The sequence below is a fragment of the Mirounga leonina genome, unplaced genomic scaffold, assembly GCF_011800145.1.
Source record: "Mirounga leonina isolate KUSES-001 unplaced genomic scaffold, KU_Mleo_1.0 Mir_154, whole genome shotgun sequence".
In the NCBI taxonomy this organism is placed as follows: domain Eukaryota; kingdom Metazoa; phylum Chordata; class Mammalia; order Carnivora; family Phocidae; genus Mirounga; species Mirounga leonina.
The window spans coordinates 11,966,477-11,984,506 of NW_023270389.1; the positions used below are offsets into that span (position 1 = coordinate 11,966,477).

General features: G+C 37.7%; 1 protein-coding gene across 1 annotated transcript in view; it reads left to right on the forward strand.

Moving 5' to 3' along the window:
* The window catches only part of EPRS1 (glutamyl-prolyl-tRNA synthetase 1), a 67,385-nt gene that overhangs the window by 40,077 nt on the left and 9,278 nt on the right, over positions 1-18,030 (forward strand). The window contains exons 19-28 of the mRNA XM_035010106.1: positions 7,652-7,879; positions 8,886-9,148; positions 11,236-11,287; positions 11,752-11,961; positions 12,320-12,392; positions 13,814-13,893; positions 14,123-14,224; positions 14,956-15,111; positions 15,583-15,780; positions 16,171-16,344. Coding sequence (XP_034865997.1) covers positions 7,652-7,879; positions 8,886-9,148; positions 11,236-11,287; positions 11,752-11,961; positions 12,320-12,392; positions 13,814-13,893; positions 14,123-14,224; positions 14,956-15,111; positions 15,583-15,780; positions 16,171-16,344 — 1,536 coding nt within the window. The remainder of the gene's footprint in view (positions 1-7,651; positions 7,880-8,885; positions 9,149-11,235; positions 11,288-11,751; positions 11,962-12,319; positions 12,393-13,813; positions 13,894-14,122; positions 14,225-14,955; positions 15,112-15,582; positions 15,781-16,170; positions 16,345-18,030) is intronic.

The window sequence follows — 18,030 nt, forward strand, 5'->3', positions numbered from 1 at the left end:
CAGAATTACTAGAGAGCTTGCTAAAACACAGATTGTAGGGTTCCACCTCTTGAACTTCTGCTTCAGCAAGTCCGGAGTATGGAGAGAGTATGCATTTGTAGAAAGTTGTCCAGGAGAAGCTGGTGCTGCTGGCCTGGGGCCGGGTATGGAAGACGTGCACCAGCAGAGGCAGAGAGATATGAAGGTTTGAGGAATATTCAGGGAATAATGGGGCGTTAAGACGTTTTTGACCAGTGACCATTTCCAGTTCTTCATAGGGGTACCCTCAAGTGATACGAACTTTGACTGAAGTATACATTTTATTCTTGTTTTAATTACATCTTTATGCAAAACATTTAGCCAAGTGAGTGGTAGCATGGAGTGTGGAATAGGATTGTTTGTTGTAAGAGACAAAAGGAAAGGCATCTATGATAGAGAAAGGTCATATATTTTTAATTTTAAAGATTTTATTTATTTATTTTAGAGAAAGAGTGCGAATGGTGGGACAGAGGCAGGGGAGGAGGGAGAGGGGCAAGCAGATTCCTGCTGAGCTCAGAGCCTGGTGTGGGGCTCAATCTCGCTACCCTGAGATCATGACCTGAGCTGGAACCAAGAGTCAGATGCTTCACCAACCGAGCCACCCAGGCTCCCTGAGAAAGGTCATATTTAATAATCAAGATACGCAGTTCTATTCAAACAGTAGTGTAGTTCTAAAACATGACCAAAATGGGTAGTGCTATAACTAGATATAATTCAGTCCCTCATAAGCTTCCAAAAATTACAGACTCTGGACTGTGACATGAACACAGAGGTATAGTGAACCCTTGGACTTGACTTCTGTGACTAGAGGAGATTTGTTCTTGTCAGGGGATCTATTATCCCATCAGCATCCTGGGCTTTGGTTGGAGAAGAATGGATTAAGAGGTTACAATTTCCTCATCTCATTAACAAGTTGCTAGGCATCTGACTGGGAACCGTGCCCCTAAGATTGATTCTTTCATGGACGTTTGACCTCTGCTGAAGAGGGAAAATGCTTTGGGGAGATCTTGGGGTTTTGTTCCAGAAGTTAATATTTTTCTCTCCATTGTGAGGTACGGAAAAATCTTTTCTCTTTAGTGAGCCTGTTGGAAGTCCTGCAGAGCTATGATGATCTTCAAATAGCTCTGCTTCTAGGAATAAAGCCTGTAGCCTAGGATGTAAATCCTTGATATTTCCTGCCCTTCAGCGAGTTTAAGAGTATTTTTCACTCTGGAGATCAGACACAAGCTATGGACCCCTTTCTAGATGTAATTTGAGGGGAGGGGCTGTGGTCTTTAAATTCCTTCATTCTGAGTAGAGTATGTTGAGATTCTGTGCTGAGTCTTGGTCAGGACGTCATGTGTGGGGTAGTAACAGCTGCAACCAGCTATGCCTCCCATCTCACTGGGTCAGTGGATTATATTCTACTTCCTGGGATGGCATGGGCAAGCTTATGAAAAGTCAGCCTGTGGGTTAAAAAACCCCTAAATTTCTTTGGTAATTAGGCAGCTACTTTTATTAGGTACTTTCTGATAATGATAAATGTGATACTGAAATGAATCTTTGATTTAACCTACATTTACTGAAGGCGTACAGTGTACCATATCTGTGTTTCAAAATATTGCTTACATTTTTTTCTTCCCTGAATGCTAAGAGTGGTAAATAGTGCTCTCTCCTGATCTAGAGAATCAACCCAGTTACTAGGAACGGAAGTATTTTTTAGACTACATCTGGCACCGTGTACTGTACACAGTTACTATTTTCACATTTAATCCTCACAAAAACCATGTTCAGTAATGTTCAAATAATTCTTTTTTTAAGATTGTATTTATCTGAGAGCACAGAGGAAGAGTGAGAGGGAGAAGCAGACTCCCCACTGAGCAGAGAGCCCAATGTGGGGTTCGATCCCAAGACCCTGAGATCATGACCCGAGCTGAAGGCAGACACTTAACCGACTGAGCCACCCAGGCGCCCAATACTTCTTTTTTTATTTGTTGGTTTTTGTAACCAGTGAGAAACTGTGAATAGGAAAGTAATTTCCTGAAGTTTACAAAACCTAGATTCCAATTTTGCAGTCAGATCCCCAAGTTATTTCTCATTAGAGGTGATGGTAGTGGGGCATTGCATTATGAGCACCAGAGGATTATGGTTTTAACTAGTTTATTAATTTATTAAGCAAGTCTGTGCTTTTTTTTTTTTTAAAGATTTTATTTATTTATTTGACAGAGACAGCAACAGCAGGAACACAAGCGGGGGGAGTGGGAGAAGGAGAAGCAGGCTTCCCGCTGAGCAGGGAACCCGATGTGGGACTCGATCCCAGGACCCTGGGATCATGACCTGAGCCGAAGGCGGCCGCTTAATGACTGAGCCACCCAGGCACCCAAGTCTATGCTTATTTTACATTAATAATTTATCTAAGCCTCTTAACCATTTCCTACAAAAGTAGTTCTTCTGTTAAGTCATGTTCAGTTGTAAAGAAGGTGATCAGCTGAGAATTTGTAGTTACAGGCTTCCATTAGAATTCTTCCTTCTCTATTTGTCCATTCTTCTGTCCTTCTCCCCACCTCCCTCCTGCTTCAGGATCAGATAGTAATTCTTCTGTGTAAGAACTTCTAAGCATATAGGGGCGCCTGCGTGGCTCAGTCGTTAAGCGTCTGCCTTCGGCTCAGTTCATGATCCCAGGGTCCTGGGATTGAGCCCCACATCAGGCTCTCTGCTCTGCGGGAAGCCTGCTTCTCTCTCTCCCACTCCCCCTGCTTGTGTTCCCTCTCTCTCGCTATGTCTCTCTCTGACAAATAAATAAAATCTTTAAAAAAAAAAAAGAACTTCTAAGCATATAAAGGCAGAGTATAAGCAAAGGTGGGCAAGAGTGAAAACTTGGAAGTCTACCTTCAGTTCCTCCTTCAAGTCCACCTTCTGCTCCTCTTTCCTTTTTCCCTTGCTCAGTAGGTTGTTACAAAACAGTGGATCAGGCATATATAGTTGTGAGTTGCATATCTGAGAATACACCAAAGGTAAATAATTCTGAATGCTGAGTTACTTTAAAAATTGAAGTCACTTTTCAGATTTGAAATATTAACTTTCAAAGTTCAAAAGTTATAGTTTCAAAAAATAAAACTTTGATTTTGAACACAATTCTCTGATTTGAAATCTAAATGAATGCAGTTTAAACATGAAATTTTAGTATTGTTTTCTTGAAATGGGAGTCAGAAAATGGTAAATTAAGGGCTTTATGAAATACACCACTTTAAATTCTGGGATCAGGTTTGGCAAACTATGGCCTGCCCGTGTTTTGTAAGTGAAATTTATTGGGCTACAATTGCACTTTGTAGTTTACATATTGTCTAAGGCTCTTTTCGTGCTGTAGCTGCAGAGTCGAGTAGTTAGACTCACAAAGCCTACAATATTTTTTATGTGGCCCTGGCCCTTTATTGGAAAAGTCAGATGACCCATCCCCTAGAGGACAGAGATTTGAGGACTGCTATAGAACTGACTTTTTTAATTGAAGTAATAAATGGCAGCAAAATCAAATGATTATTATGTTAAATAGAAACAATAATTCACAGTTGTTTCGTCTTGTCATTAGCAGCTTCTTTTTGTCAGATTCCATCTGGGTGGCTGGGTGCTGGTCATCTTCTCCAGTTGTAACATTTGATTCATGGCACCTTGTATTTTATGCACCCACTAATTCAACTTAAATATTCTGCCCATCTTTGCTCTTTTATATTTTACACCAGTGTTTTTGGTTTTGAAAATCAAATCACAGCTTATCAGGAGAGGAAACACATCGTTATACCCCTTTGGTAAACAGGCTGTTCTAGAAAACCACTGCCCCTCACCCCCACCTCAAATAGCCTTAATTCTAAGGCCAAAAAATAAAGATTGCAGGGGGGAGAAAATCAGAAGAAACAAACCCATCCTTTCCCTTGACAGATTTTGAGCTTCCTATTTGGAATTTGTGTGTAATGGGTTTCTGCTATATCTGTATTTGGTGTTTAATACAAGCTTGCCTTTGCATTAAACAGGTATAAATCCATCCATCTTGTGAGACAGGACATTTCACAAGACTGACTACAGCTTAGGGATCGTCTAGGAAAATCTGAGGAGTTTGGCTAATTGATTTGTGTTAGAGAAAAGTAGCGGATACATTGTGATTTAGGTAAATGAACCCTGAGCCGAACTGAGAAACAGCAGAGCAGGTGTTCCCAACCCAGATTGACTCCAGAATCGGGGCCCTCTGTTCTGTTGGATTGACTCCTGGGATTGGGGTTCAGTAATTGGGCTGTTCCGTACAGGATTAGGCATTTAAGCTAAATACAGATTCTAATCAGTTGACTTAAAAAAAGCCAAACACCTTGCTTTGAAAACCTGTGAACTTTTAGTTCACTAAGTCTCCTAGCAGACTTTTTTATATGATACAAACTTCATTACTCCCCCTCCGCAACCTGGGAGAATTCCCTCTTTGGATTACTATTCATCTCCCACCCCCACCGAGTGAGAATCTGCATGGGGAGTGGTTATCGCTCATGTGTGCAGGTGTCCTCTGGGATAGGTTAAAAAAGGAGCGAAAGGTGGGAGAACATCTATAGAGTTGGGAAAAATAGATGAAGTCGGAAAAAAGTGTATTTTTAAAAAGCTCTCTTCACTGATAATTGAGGTGCTCAAGCCTTTCTGTTCTTACATTTAAAATGGTAATGTTCAGGTGTTTCTTCTTTAAGTTCTTTCCTTTCCCACGGAGAAATGTCTCCATCTAGTGGCTGCTGTCTAAATAGCTGTTGGGTGCGCCGTCTCGTTCTAAGTGTAACCGGGTGAGTCCTCGCCCATCTTTGGTCTGATTCTCAGGTCATGTGCACTTCCTCAAATTCCCATGTTAAATTCTCACGGAAGTGTTTTTTTGTAGGCTGTTTCCTTTCTCATTCATCTGCATCAACAATTATTTATTGAAATCTTTTCATGTTTGTATTGGCGTATGTTAGGTAAGTTTAAAACAGTTTTGTCCATTAAGAGTTTAAGATTTATCAGTACCTGCTTTGTAGGCTTCTGTTGTTTAATCTTATATCGAGTAGTACCATCCAGTTTTTCTTTGTAAATGCCTTTTATTCCAGAAAACTAGAGTATTAAAAGAGATTATTTTTTCCTCATTCCACAAGACGTCGTTAAGTAAGAATCAAAGACCTCTTTTGAAAGTGCAGTTTTCATAGCATGTTAGCAGGAGTAGATCACAGACTCTAGAATAAACCCTAGATTAAATCCTGGCTCTACTACCACTTACTGTGTAACTGGGTAAGGTACTTAGTCTTATTTCTAAGCTCTACTTCTATAAAATGAGTCAGGGTTGTTTTGAAAAATAAAATGATCCACATAAAGCACTGAGCATAGTGTCCAGCACAGAGTAAATAAATAGGCCATAAAATAATAGAGATAGTTTTTTGTATTAATAATGCTGATTCTAATTCAAGAATCTTCAGATACCTTCTAAATCATCAGAGAAGACTGCATAGAGAACAGTATTATTTCACTGTTTTGAAAAATAACCTGAATAGATTACTTAGTTATCCACAGTGTTCCATTTCTCAGTTGGAGGGGAACTATAAGTGTATATAATTCTACTCTGTTTTAGAATATGATTTAGTAGTGAAGTGATTTGTCCATCTTAATTTTCTTCTTTATAATATGTTGAATTGTAATCTTGCCAAACAAGGTTTTTTCCTTTGTGAAGTATGTGCCACCTGACTTCAGACTCTGGTCAACACTTGCTTATAGTGTAAAACGGAACTCCTTTCAAAGGCCTCTTTTTGTAGAAATGGTTGCAGGAAAGTCCCTTAACTTTTTTCCCATTTTCTTTCTGTTAGCTGATGGAAGTTTCTTTTTCCTTGATTCTTGTAGGTCTGATTAATTGTGTCTTATTTGTTAGGATTAGGTAGATTCTGTTGTGAAAATGCTTTTAATTCTAAAGACAGTGTAAACAAGAGACAGGTCAGGGCTACAAATAAGGCAAGCTACCTGCTTGTTTTTGTGTGATTTCTCCTCTTACATTTACTCCTGTGTGGTACTGGTGTGACAGCCTGCACTTCAGTAGGCAGCAAAACATTGTGTCATAAATTAGCTGACAGGGAAATGTCACTTGTTGACTCACAGGTGTAAGTTCTTGGAATGTATACCAATGCTTCCTGCACTCCTTTGACCCCCACTGTAGTATTCTTCCTGGCTTCTGTTGGGTTGCTCTTAGCTGTTTGGAGTGCTGTTATAATGTAGCAGTGAAACTTGGAAACTAGGGTAATTTGGAGGCACTTTTTCTCTCTCTGATTGATGGGATGGCTTTTCAGTGGCATATTTGTCTGTGCTTAGATAGTACTACCATTCGGGTAAAGCATCCAACTTGGGTCCTTTGCCTGCGTTGTTGCCCTTCTCTGCTAGAATCATAAGCGTCTCAGTTGGGCTGAGTATTTCATTCTTTTTCATTATGATTACATTGAAGTATCAGAGGATGATGTATATACGTTAATGTCTAATTAAAACCTCAGCATACCTGGGCACCTGGGTAGCTCAGTTGGTTAAGCAAATGTCTGACTCTTGGTTTCAGCTCAGGTCAGGATCTCGGGATCATGAGGTTGAGCTCTGTGTTGGGTTCCGCACTGAGTGGGGATCTGCTTCTCTACCTCCCTCTCTCCCTCTGCCCCTCCCCCTGCTTGCTTTCTCTCTACTAAAATAAATAAATTTTTTTTTTTAAAGATTTTATTTATTTATTTGAGACAGAGAGAATGAGAGAGACAGAGAGCACATGAGAGGAGGGAGGGTCAGAGGGAGAAGCAGGCTCCCTGCCGAGCAGGGAGCCCGATGCGGGACTCGATCCAGGGACTCCAGGATCATGACCTGAGCTGAAGGCAGTCACTTAACCAACTGAGCCACCCAGGCGCCCCTAAAATAAATAAATCTTTAAAAAAAACCTCCATATATCTTCTCATTTTACTGTAAATTTTTTTTTAAAGATTTTATTTATTTATTTGACAGAGAGAGAAGGCACAAGCGGGGGAGCAGCAGAGGGAGAGGGGTAAGCAGGCTTTCCACTGAGCAGGGAGCCCGATGTGGGACTTGATCCCAGAACGCTGATCCAAAGGCAGACACTCAACCAACTGAGCCACCCAGGTGCCCCTATTGTAAATTTTTAAAAGAGTAATATAACTGTTTTTTAGTTGGGCCCAAACTGTAGTTTGTTTTGTGCTGTATTTAGTGTTTGTTTAGTAAGCTAATGAAAATAAGGTTTGTATAGCAAAGCCATTGAGCTGATCTTTATTCTGATTTTGTAATTTCTGACTCCACTATTTATAAACCTGGGGCTTGGGCACTGCCAAGTTTGCTTGGATATTCTGTTATTTGCCTGTTTATATATGTAAAATGGAAGTTATGGTACTGTATGTGTATGTTTATGTTTGTTTTTATGATTTACATATAGGATTATAATATTTTTATTTTTAAGTTTTGTTTTTTTAGCTTTGATCTGTTACTTTATAATTGAGCTCCTTTGTTGCTTGGGTTTCTCCATGATGATTATTTATAGGAATACTTTGGTGGTAATTAATGATTTTTAGTAATCACTGAAATTTTCAGAAATTTCAGAAAGTTTTAAATAATTGTTTTTTGTCTTTTATTTCAGGCTAAAGTAAATGAAGCTGTAGAATGCTTACTCTCCCTGAAAGCTCAGTATAAAGAAAAAACTGGAAAAGAGTACATTCCTGGTCAGCCTCCATTATCTCAAAGTTCAGACTCAACCAACAGTTCTGAGGCTAGTGGTCCAGAAACACCAGAAGCCAAAGTACTTTTTGACGAAGTAGCTTCTCAAGGAGAAGTAGTTCGAAAACTTAAAGCTGAAAAAGCCTCTAAGGTTAGTGTGGTATTTTGTTTGTATTTTTGTTGTTTACATTACAGGCTGTTTTCTTTGCCTGGAACACTTTCTGGCCCATCAAATCCAAGTTCTGCTCATGTATTTCAGTTCTCAACCTTTGTCTTGGGCATTAGACAAGCCTTCACTGATACTTCTCTCCCCGTCTATATTTGACTGGACATTTCTTACAAGACGCTGCCTTTCTCTGACACTGTACTTAAACACTCTGTATTTTACCTGTTGTCAGCTTCTCTAGTCCATGAGATCCCGGAGAATAGGGCCCTAGACCCCAGCAGTGCCTGGCTTATTGTAGGCCGTTGGTGCATGCTCTTTGTTCTACTCATTCTCCTGGAGCTGAGTCAGTCTCAAATGGCAAGTGTTATTTTGAGCTCTGGTGTAGTCTGTGCTAATTATATTCTCTTCATAGGGGTAGGATTTTTTGGGTACAGATTTGTGAATGGAAAACAGTACGTCATTACAGGTTTTAAAGTTTAACCAGTAATATAGAAACTTGGTTGCTGTCATCTTTATGATTATGAAGCTTTGAACATATGTAGTGTAATGGCTCCCAACTTAACTTGCGGTGGAATACATGTTACTTCCTGGTGGAAGTCCTGTGACGGTGGAAGTGTTCTGTGGCAGTTCTGTCCCACCCCAGTCACTAGTCACCTGTCCCACTGAAGACTTAAAATGTGGCTCTTGTGACTGAGGAACTGAGTTTTTCATTTTATTTACTTGAATTTAAATAGCCACGTGGCCGGTGACTCCCATTCAGACAGTGCAGTTCTAGTACTGTTTTTCAGTCCCTCTTTTGTACAAGTCTGTCCCTGTTTGTCACAGTTTCTGTTTTCAGTTGTTAGTATATTTGATGTTCTCCACCCTTAACGCATTCTCCTCTGCCTTCATTTATGTTTTCAAATCTGCTTAGGAAGCTTTGATCATTAGTGCTTACACGGTGATTGGAATTAGATATTATCTTCTCTTTTCCTCTTTTGTTAAACTAAAGGATCAGGTAGATACAGCTGTACAAGAACTCCTTCAGCTGAAAGCACAGTACAAATCTCTGACCGGAATAGAGTATAAGCCTGTCTCTGCCACTGGGGCTGAGGACAAAGATAAGAAAAAGAAAGAAAAAGAAAACAAATCTGAGAAGCAGAATAAGCCTCAGAAGCAAAGTGATGGCCAAAAGAAAGACTCCTTTAAAAGCCAAGGAAGTGGACTGTCATCCAGTGGAGCAGGAGAAGGGCAAGGGCCTAAGAAACAGACCAGGTAATAGAACATGGAAGCTGCATTTCAAGTGAAGCAGTTGTGAAGGAATTCAACTCTGAAATTATTTTTTTTTAAAAAACAGATTTTGGGGTGCCTGGGTGGCTCAGATGGTTAAGCGTCTGCCTTCGGCTCAGGTCATGATCTCAGGGTCCTGGGATCAAGTCCCGCATCGGGCTCCCTGCTCCTTGGGAGCCTGCTTCTCCCTCTGCCTTTCTCTCTCGCTCTGTCTCTCATGAATTTAAAAAAAAAAAAAAAAAAAAATCTTTAAAAATAAATAAGTAAATAAATAAATAAATAAAAACAGATTTTGGTTAGTTTGACTATCATGTGAAGTTGGAGAAAGCTAGAGGTATGGTGCCAGGGGATAGCTTTTGTTAATTTTCTATTCGTTTGCTTGGTTCAGGACTCTCAGAATATAAAAAGTTCGCTGAAGTCTCACTCCCATGCTTGTACCCCATCTTCCCAGTTTCTCCTACCACCATCATGAATTGGTAACCACAGCAAGTTTCTTCTGTAACCACTGAGAGATCTTCATTTGGCTACACAAGTGAAAACAAATACATATAAATGTTCCCATTTTCCTCCCTTTTAACACAGTTGGTAGCCTGACAATACTCATTGTCTTACACCTTAAGCAAATTTTTCAGATGAAAATCTTTAATGGTGACTAAATGACAACTTCATTCTAGGATTTCAGGCTTGGTTAGAATAAATATAAAACAAAGCTGTTTAAAAGACAAAACAGTGGAATAGATGATGTTTTAGTATGTTCCAGTTCGTATGAATCATGTGATGCCCTGTCCATAATCCCCATGGCAAAATTAGAGTGAACTTTGTGCTAGCTTCCTTCAGTGGCTTAATAAAAAGAAAAACCTGTCATTAGCAACTACTATTGTGAGATCTTTTTTTTGTGTGTGTGTGAGAACTTTTGGTTTTAGATTTTTTTTTTTTTAAGGTTTTATTTATTTATTTGACAGAGAGAGACACAGTGAGAGAGGGAACACAAGCAGGGGGAGTGGGAGAGGGAGAAGCAGGTTTCCTGCTGAGCAGGGAGCCCGATGCGGGGCTCGATCCCAGGACCTGGGATCATGACCTGAGCTGAAGGCAGACGCTTAACCGACTGAGCCACCCAGGTGCCCCAGGTTTTAGATTTGTTTAGCTGATTTTAAAATTCTGCCTCTTAACTCTCACATCATACATGCAATGTCTCCTTAAACAAGAGAATATAACAGTTGTTTTTCTTGCGTATTGACTGAGTGATCAGATTTATAGGTCACAGAATAATAGAAGAGAGAACAGAACTTCTTACCTTTTACCTTTGTTTGTGAAAAGGCCAGGTTTCACGTAGGCATCTTGTTGAGCCATGTCAAAGTGAAACAGTGGAGAAGTCAGCTATAAATACATTAATATTTTAAGCCAATAAACCCTTGTTTGTAAACTCTAAAACAGGACTAATGGGTGATTTTTTTCTGTGTGCATCATAAGACCACAGTTCTTGAATAACTATTGGTTTCAAGAAAAGGATCATTGTCTGGAATAGTTTTTTGTTGCAGATCTAACTTATTTTGCGCTAGTCTCTGCAGCTTTTACTTAGTGCAATTAAAAGAAAAATTTTAGACTATGTAAGGATTATATCTACCTATGTATGCACACATATACACACAGCCATTGTTTTCATTACTTTTTTATGTGTTACTCTCAGTGGGACAGCAGTCTTGCTAATTATAATGTTTTCTGGATTGAGTTTGGCAAAAGATTCTTCTTTTTAGCGAGAGAATTCTATGTGAATAAATTCTATCTTTATTACAAATACATTACCTTATAAAAAACTTTGTAAAAAAGATGTCTGCATTAAAATCATAGCTTTTGCTAGCTTGACTTTCCTAGTTCTTTGTGGGCAGTGTCTTACCACCTTTTAAGAGGTTAAAAACATTATCTTGGGAATGAATATCCAAGAGCGATAAATACGGAAATAACTCATATTGAAGAAACACCTATTCTGTTTCGAACTTCAGAAGTTTGTTTCTATTAAGCCTAAAAGCAGTTGATGAATGAAGGGATTCATATTTTATTTTTCCTATCTGCAGGTTGGGTCTTGAGGCAAAAAAAGAAGAAAACCTTGCAGATTGGTATTCTCAAGTGAGTATGCATTCCGTTTGTTTTCATGTTTTAAATTTCTCAAATACTACTTTGTATTTAGATTCTAAAAGTCCAGACACACGGTAATGTATGATGTTGTCAATAATATATAATATAGCCATTTAACCTGTCACAGTTTTCAAAGCATGTTCACATAAAGCAATGAATTGAGAAGTAGCCGTATGAGATAGTCATTACTCAATTTTTTTTTTTTTTAAATGGTGCGGTAAAGAGATAATCCAAAGTCACAGAGATAGTAAACAGCAGAAGTAAGATTGGCATTCAAGTCTTAAGAGTTTAGGCTTGGTGTTTCTCACTATAGAAAAGCCCATTTTACATGCACATTAAGGGGATGTACCAACAGTGGAAGCTTCCAGATTTGAAGCTTGGTTATCATTCACTTGGCACTTGTATTATAATTTTGGTTTAATTTAGGCTTCAAAGACTATTTTTCTTTTAAAAAGGTCATCACAAAGTCAGAACTGATTGAATACTATGATGTAAGTGGCTGCTATATTCTTCGTCCCTGGGCGTATTCCATTTGGGAATCCATCAAGGACTTTTTTGATGCTGAGATCAAGAAACTTGGTGTTGAAAACTGCTATTTCCCCATGTTTGTGTCTCAAGGTGCATTAGAGAAAGAGAAGACTCATATTGCTGACTTTGCTCCTGAGGTAAGTTAGCTTGCTTTATTTATTTTTGCAGTTATCTCTCATAAACTTAAAAGTATATTTTCAGTTCACACTTGAACAGAAATTTAAATGGCAAGACCAATTTAGAGAAATATAAAGCCATTACAAAAGATACATATGTATTTCTACCTTCAGGGGCAAGTTATGATTCTGTTTGTTACATTAACTAACTGGCTCCTACTTTTTGTAAATATTTTTAAGGACAGTAAGTATCTACTTTTCTTACCAGGAACAGCAGCAATTATTTTAACTTGCCTTAATTTCTGTAGCAAAAATTGAAATAGAGATTTGCCTGAAATGCTGTTTAAAAAATGTATGGAAAATTATTTTATCTTACTAGGTTGCTTGGGTTACAAGATCTGGCAAAACAGAGTTGGCAGAACCAATTGCTGTTCGTCCCACTAGTGAAACAGGTGAGGATGGGCCTTGGGGTGTAGGAGAGCGTTCATGGGAACACTAGAGATGGCTTCTAGAGTCACCTCAGTGTTGATTTTGTGATATTTATGATCCTTGACAGTACACAGTTAAACGAATGTTGATAAAAATGAATATATACTGAAGTTGCATAGAATTTTATTCTCAGTGCGGTAAACATTGCAGAGCTCTTTATCATTAGAATAAAGTATGTTGTTTTTTTGAAAAAACACTTTATAAGTTTGTCAACACTGATGTTTTATGCCATATTTTCTTAAAAATTTTGTTAGTCATTTTAATATGACATTTATATTTGTATAGGGTTTTTATAGGTTACTAAGTGATTTCATTTATATATTGTATTCTTACAATAGTGAGTGAGAAAGGTGGAGGGAGCAATTGTAATCTCATCTCCATTTTGCAGGTAATAAAAAAGGTCTCTGAAAGGTTTTTGGGCTTGTCAGTGTTTTCCAAAGTGATTATCCATCTTTAGAATGAAGGATTATTTGCCCTTTACTTCATACTTCTGGTGATACTCTTGTATAGTATTATAAGGATGCATTATTGAAATTATGACACCAGCTGTTTTCTGGTTGGCAGAGTTTTTAGTAATTCTAGATAGTCATGAGTAGGCTGTGATAAGACAGACACTTTCACTTAACAGTTCATGGCAAGAGCTTTCATACTCTGCATAGATGCATTGGATAGATCTAATTTGAATTCTAGTTCTAATAGATAACTGCGCTGGATTCAGCAAGTTGTTTAACTTCTCTATGCTCAGATTCCACATCTTTGATACTAAGATTATGATAATTGACTTTGTGGATTGAACTTGGGAAGTGACCAGCATCATAAGTGCGAAGAACTTCACAGAGAGCATGCGTGGTATATGCTGTAAGAGCTTCACTTAGTGTTTCTGAAAATAAAACAGCTGAAAAGCAGTCAAATTAAATGTGAAGTGTAAATTTCAATGTGAAAAATACAAAATAAGGTCAGGTTTAGGTAAATTTATTTCCTTGACTAATCCGCTTTATGAAATAACGTAGGGGGTGCCTGGGTGGCTCAATCGTTAAGCGTCTGCCTTGGGCTCGGGACATGATCCCAGGCTCCTGTGATCGAGCCCCGCATCAGGCTCCTTGCTCGGCAGGAAGCTTGCTTCTCTCTCTCCCACTCCGCCTGCTTGTGTTCCTGCTCTTGGCTCTCTCTCTCTCTGTCAAATAAATAAAATCTTGGAAAAAAAAAAAGAGAGAAATAATGTAGTAATACCATTCACTTACTGTTACAAACATTGGAAAGGCATTTACACAAACACAGCATTTTAATTTGTATTCACTGTGTTACTGGTGTAACTCTTACTAGCCTTCAAAGAGAAATAAAACCTTCAGTGACTAACCACCTGTATTTTCCTGTATCTTTTCAGTAATGTATCCTGCATATGCAAAATGGGTGCAGTCACACAGAGATCTGCCCATCCGACTCAATCAGTGGTGTAATGTGGTGGTAGGTACATACTCTTTCTTATGTTCTTTCATTATTCTTTATACTCAGTTTTTTTTTAAAGCACATTTTTTTCCCTTATTTTTATATTCAAAGGATTGGGAGAATGGCATGCATTTTTTATCACAGTTATGGATTACAATTATGATTTCTGGTTACTTGCCACATTAAATTGTTAATAAAAATGGAAAAGCTCTCCATAATGATCAAATTGTGTTCTTGCCTCTTCCAGCGTTGGGAATTCAAACATCCTCAGCCTTTCCTACGCACTCGTGAATTCCTTTGGCAGGAAGGGCACAGTGCATTTGCTACCTTTGAAGAAGCAGCAGAAGAGGTATAAAAAGTCGTCTTCCATATTAATTATGTTCCATTTCTTTCTCCAGGCTGTGCTTTTTCCCCCACCAACTATAAGTAATGCAGTGTTATCTACTTAGATAATAGTCATTTAATAAATAACTCTGAGTTGAAATTTAATCTGATCTCAAAATAACTTTAAAAGATAATTTCCTGGTATAATTATTTTGTTACTCAAAATTTATGTACCACCTATTAAAAGAAAAATAAAAAAGTTAATACAGATATACACAGACTTAAGAAACTGCTTAAATGAAATTTTATTAGAAAATGTGCTGTTTTAAATTTTCAGATGAAAATATTTTTGCACTTCCATGTATGGAGGAAATTATGTATGGAAATTATAATCCCAGGGTGAAATTAATTATTGTTCAGATTTTCACCCTGGTTACTAGAGAGAGATATATATATATATATATGCGTGTATATATATATACGCATATATATATTTATATTCTTCAAAAACATTTTTTTCTTATATTCTAAATTTATGAACATTTTAAAAAGTTACTCAACTTCTTTTCCACTACTTTGTTGAATGTCTTCCTTAATAAATACACACTGGCTGCTTTAACCTTTCTGTAAGAAAAGGTTTTCATTGTTTGATGTACTTTTGCCACCACAGTTAGTTTTAAATAGTATAGTTTTATAGGTCTGTAAGAAATAAATATACCATATATTTGAACTTTCATATTTAAAATGTTGTTACAGGTCTTGCAGATACTTGACTTATATGCTCAGGTATACGAAGAACTCCTGGCAATTCCTGTTGTAAAAGGCAGAAAGACTGAAAAGGAGAAGTTTGCAGGAGGAGATTATACAACTACCTTAGAGGTGTTTATATCCGCTAGTGGAAGAGCCATCCAGGTACCAGCGAAGTGCTGCATAGGGTTCATAGGGGACTGTATGCACAGCCTGTGGGCACATCCAGTAGACTTCTGTCACCAGAGAAGTAGACTCTTTCCAAAAAAAATAAGTATATTTCATGTGCCTTCTAGACCATGTTATAATTTCACGCTTATCTATCCCATTTTTCCAAATCTCTAAGGTCAGTTAAGTGAAGGCTTGTATCCTGAATTACCAAAGCATGGATTCTTTTTTAACCTTTGTAGTTGAAGTTATTTCTATGAAAGCGGCTGCCCACAGCAGTACGTTTCTGTACTTTTTTTTTTGACTAATCTTAGTCTTTTTGTTGTATCATTTATGCTTTAAAAACTTAATATAAAAAGAAAATCAAGGAACATGTTTGGTGTCATTTTAAGGTGTATGATCTTACAGAAATCATTTTCAAAGGCATAATTAGTTATTAAAATTAACGCTTCTATTTCTCTGTTTTAGGGAGCAACATCACATCATTTAGGGCAGAATTTTTCCAAAATGTTTGAAATTATTTTTGAAGATCCCAAGATGCCAGGAGAGAAGCAATTTGCCTATCAAAACTCCTGGGGTCTGACAACTCGAACTATTGGTGTTATGACCATGGTTCATGGAGACAACATGGGCTTAGTATTACCACCCCGTGTAGCTTCTGTTCAGGTAAGGAAACTGTTTCTGTTCATGAGTCTTTCTATAAAATACAGTCTGGACCTTAGTATTGTGTAACCTTGTGTATCATTTCTGGGGTTTTTTTGTCTTTTAATTTTTAGCTGCTTTTATACAAAACTTTTTTAGAAATCATTTTTTGAAATGATTCATAATAAGTTTAATGAGATATAGTAGGTCAAATGAAAATGCATTTAGCCTAGACAAGTAATGTGCAGCTGGTTGGTAGACATTCCATAGAGATTAGAAATCACACAAGTTGATCTGTGTTAAAATTTATAGTCCCCAGTAGGTTTTGATTCCTGGGTATCATGCAGCCAACATGACCACATTACTTTGTATGCTGTTTTCTTGTATAAATTTGTGCTATTGTGCTGGTTCTAGGTGATGGTTATTCCTTGTGGCATTACCAATGCGCTTTCTGAAGAAGACAGAGAGGCTCTGATTGCAAAATGCAATGATTATCGAAGGCGGTTACTCAGTGTTAATATTCGAGTTAGAGTTGATTTGAGAGAGAACTATTCTCCAGGTTGGAAATTCAATCACTGGGAGCTCAAGGTAAATTCTTCACTTGCATCTTTTACTTCCGTACTCCCAATTTGGATTTAGATTTTCTTAACATATGCTTCTGTAAAATGTAAGGCTTTCTCATTACTTTTCTCTATGTGGGTAGTTGTGAATTTTTTTCTTCTTCACTTGAATTGCACTTAATTTTCACACAGTCCAGATCTTTGTAATAGTGATAAAGTTTATATATTTGCTAAATTTAAAATCTTTTTTGTGGAAGCTTATTTTTATTATATTAGAATTAAAATGATCTTGAAGACCTTGTATATGATTAATAAACCTCATAGGGTTGTTATACCAAAATGTTTATACCAGGAATTCACATAATAAGTAAGCTACTTAAACAGTAAGACTATCAGAATACTGGTGCATGGTTACCACCTACATGTCATGGTTAACAGCTGATCAGGAAAACATCAGAAAGTAATATCATATTTGATTTTCCACACCACATTGTTTCACACCCATTTGTTGATTTTTATTTTGTATATTAAAGGCTAAATTCTGATTTAATATTTTTGTTTTTTAAAATATTTTATTTATTTATTTGACCGAGAGACACAGCGAGAGAGGGAACACAAGCAGGGGGAGAGGGAGAAGCAGGCCTCCCGCCGAGCAGGGAGCCTGATGTGGGGCTCGATCCCAGGACCCCGGGATCATGACCTGAGCCAAAGGCAGACGCTTCACGACTAAGCCACCCAGGCGCCCCCGATTTAATGTTTTTAATATAAATTTCATTTATTGCACATTGTCATTAGTAGATGATCTTTATTTTTAATTCCATTTTTCAAACTTCTGGAATTTATTTTTTTTTATATGCTTTACCAAGGGAATCTTACTAGATTAGCAGAATTTCTAAACTCACATTACAGGAAATAGATGAGAAGATGTAGTGATATTGCAGCTCCAAGCTGATTCCAAGTATGGAAGCTCAACAGAATTGGGATTATTCAGTATGAACACATACAGGGTTCCCAAAGTTGCTGGTATTTATACCTCTGTTTCTTTTAATTGGCCCCTAAGGTAAATCTTTTATAATTTTGTTTCCCTTCTGTATAATACACTTTTTCCTTTACTTACTCTCCTACCTTTAATGAAGACTTTAAAGATAAGTGTTTCCTCACATAATTTCCCTTTAATTGCAGTGTTTTTTGCTTACTTAGAAATAGCAGTTGTGTGTTTCCAGCAGCAGCTTGTCTGAGCCCATGTGCCCTTGCCTGAGGTTCCAAATGTGAAAGGAGAAACATATTCTTTGCTACTGGCTGGAGTGAGAGGAGAGAAAAAAGCATCCATAGTCACTTCTCCTTCTGTCATCCTCCTCTTCCATCTCACCTCTCCCTCTAGGACTGACTTGACTTTGTCCCTGTCACTCTTCTTTTTAGTAGCCTGACGGGCCTATACTGTGAAGGAGATACGGAGTGTGAGTAGGCTCTGCTACAATACAACTTCCTTGTCCACAATTGTCAGGAAAGAAAACAGAACACCTAAATTCTAAACTTGATGCCCAATATTAAAGAATAGTGGGAGGGGTCTCTAGTGAAAAGTACTCATGGCACTTCTTAATGCCATTTTATCTCCATTTAGTCCAAGAATTCCTAAGAAAAAGTATTTTGGAAGATCTAGATTCATATTCATTTGGTAGTTTAACTTTGTACAACGAGGCAGCTCGGGGGTGGG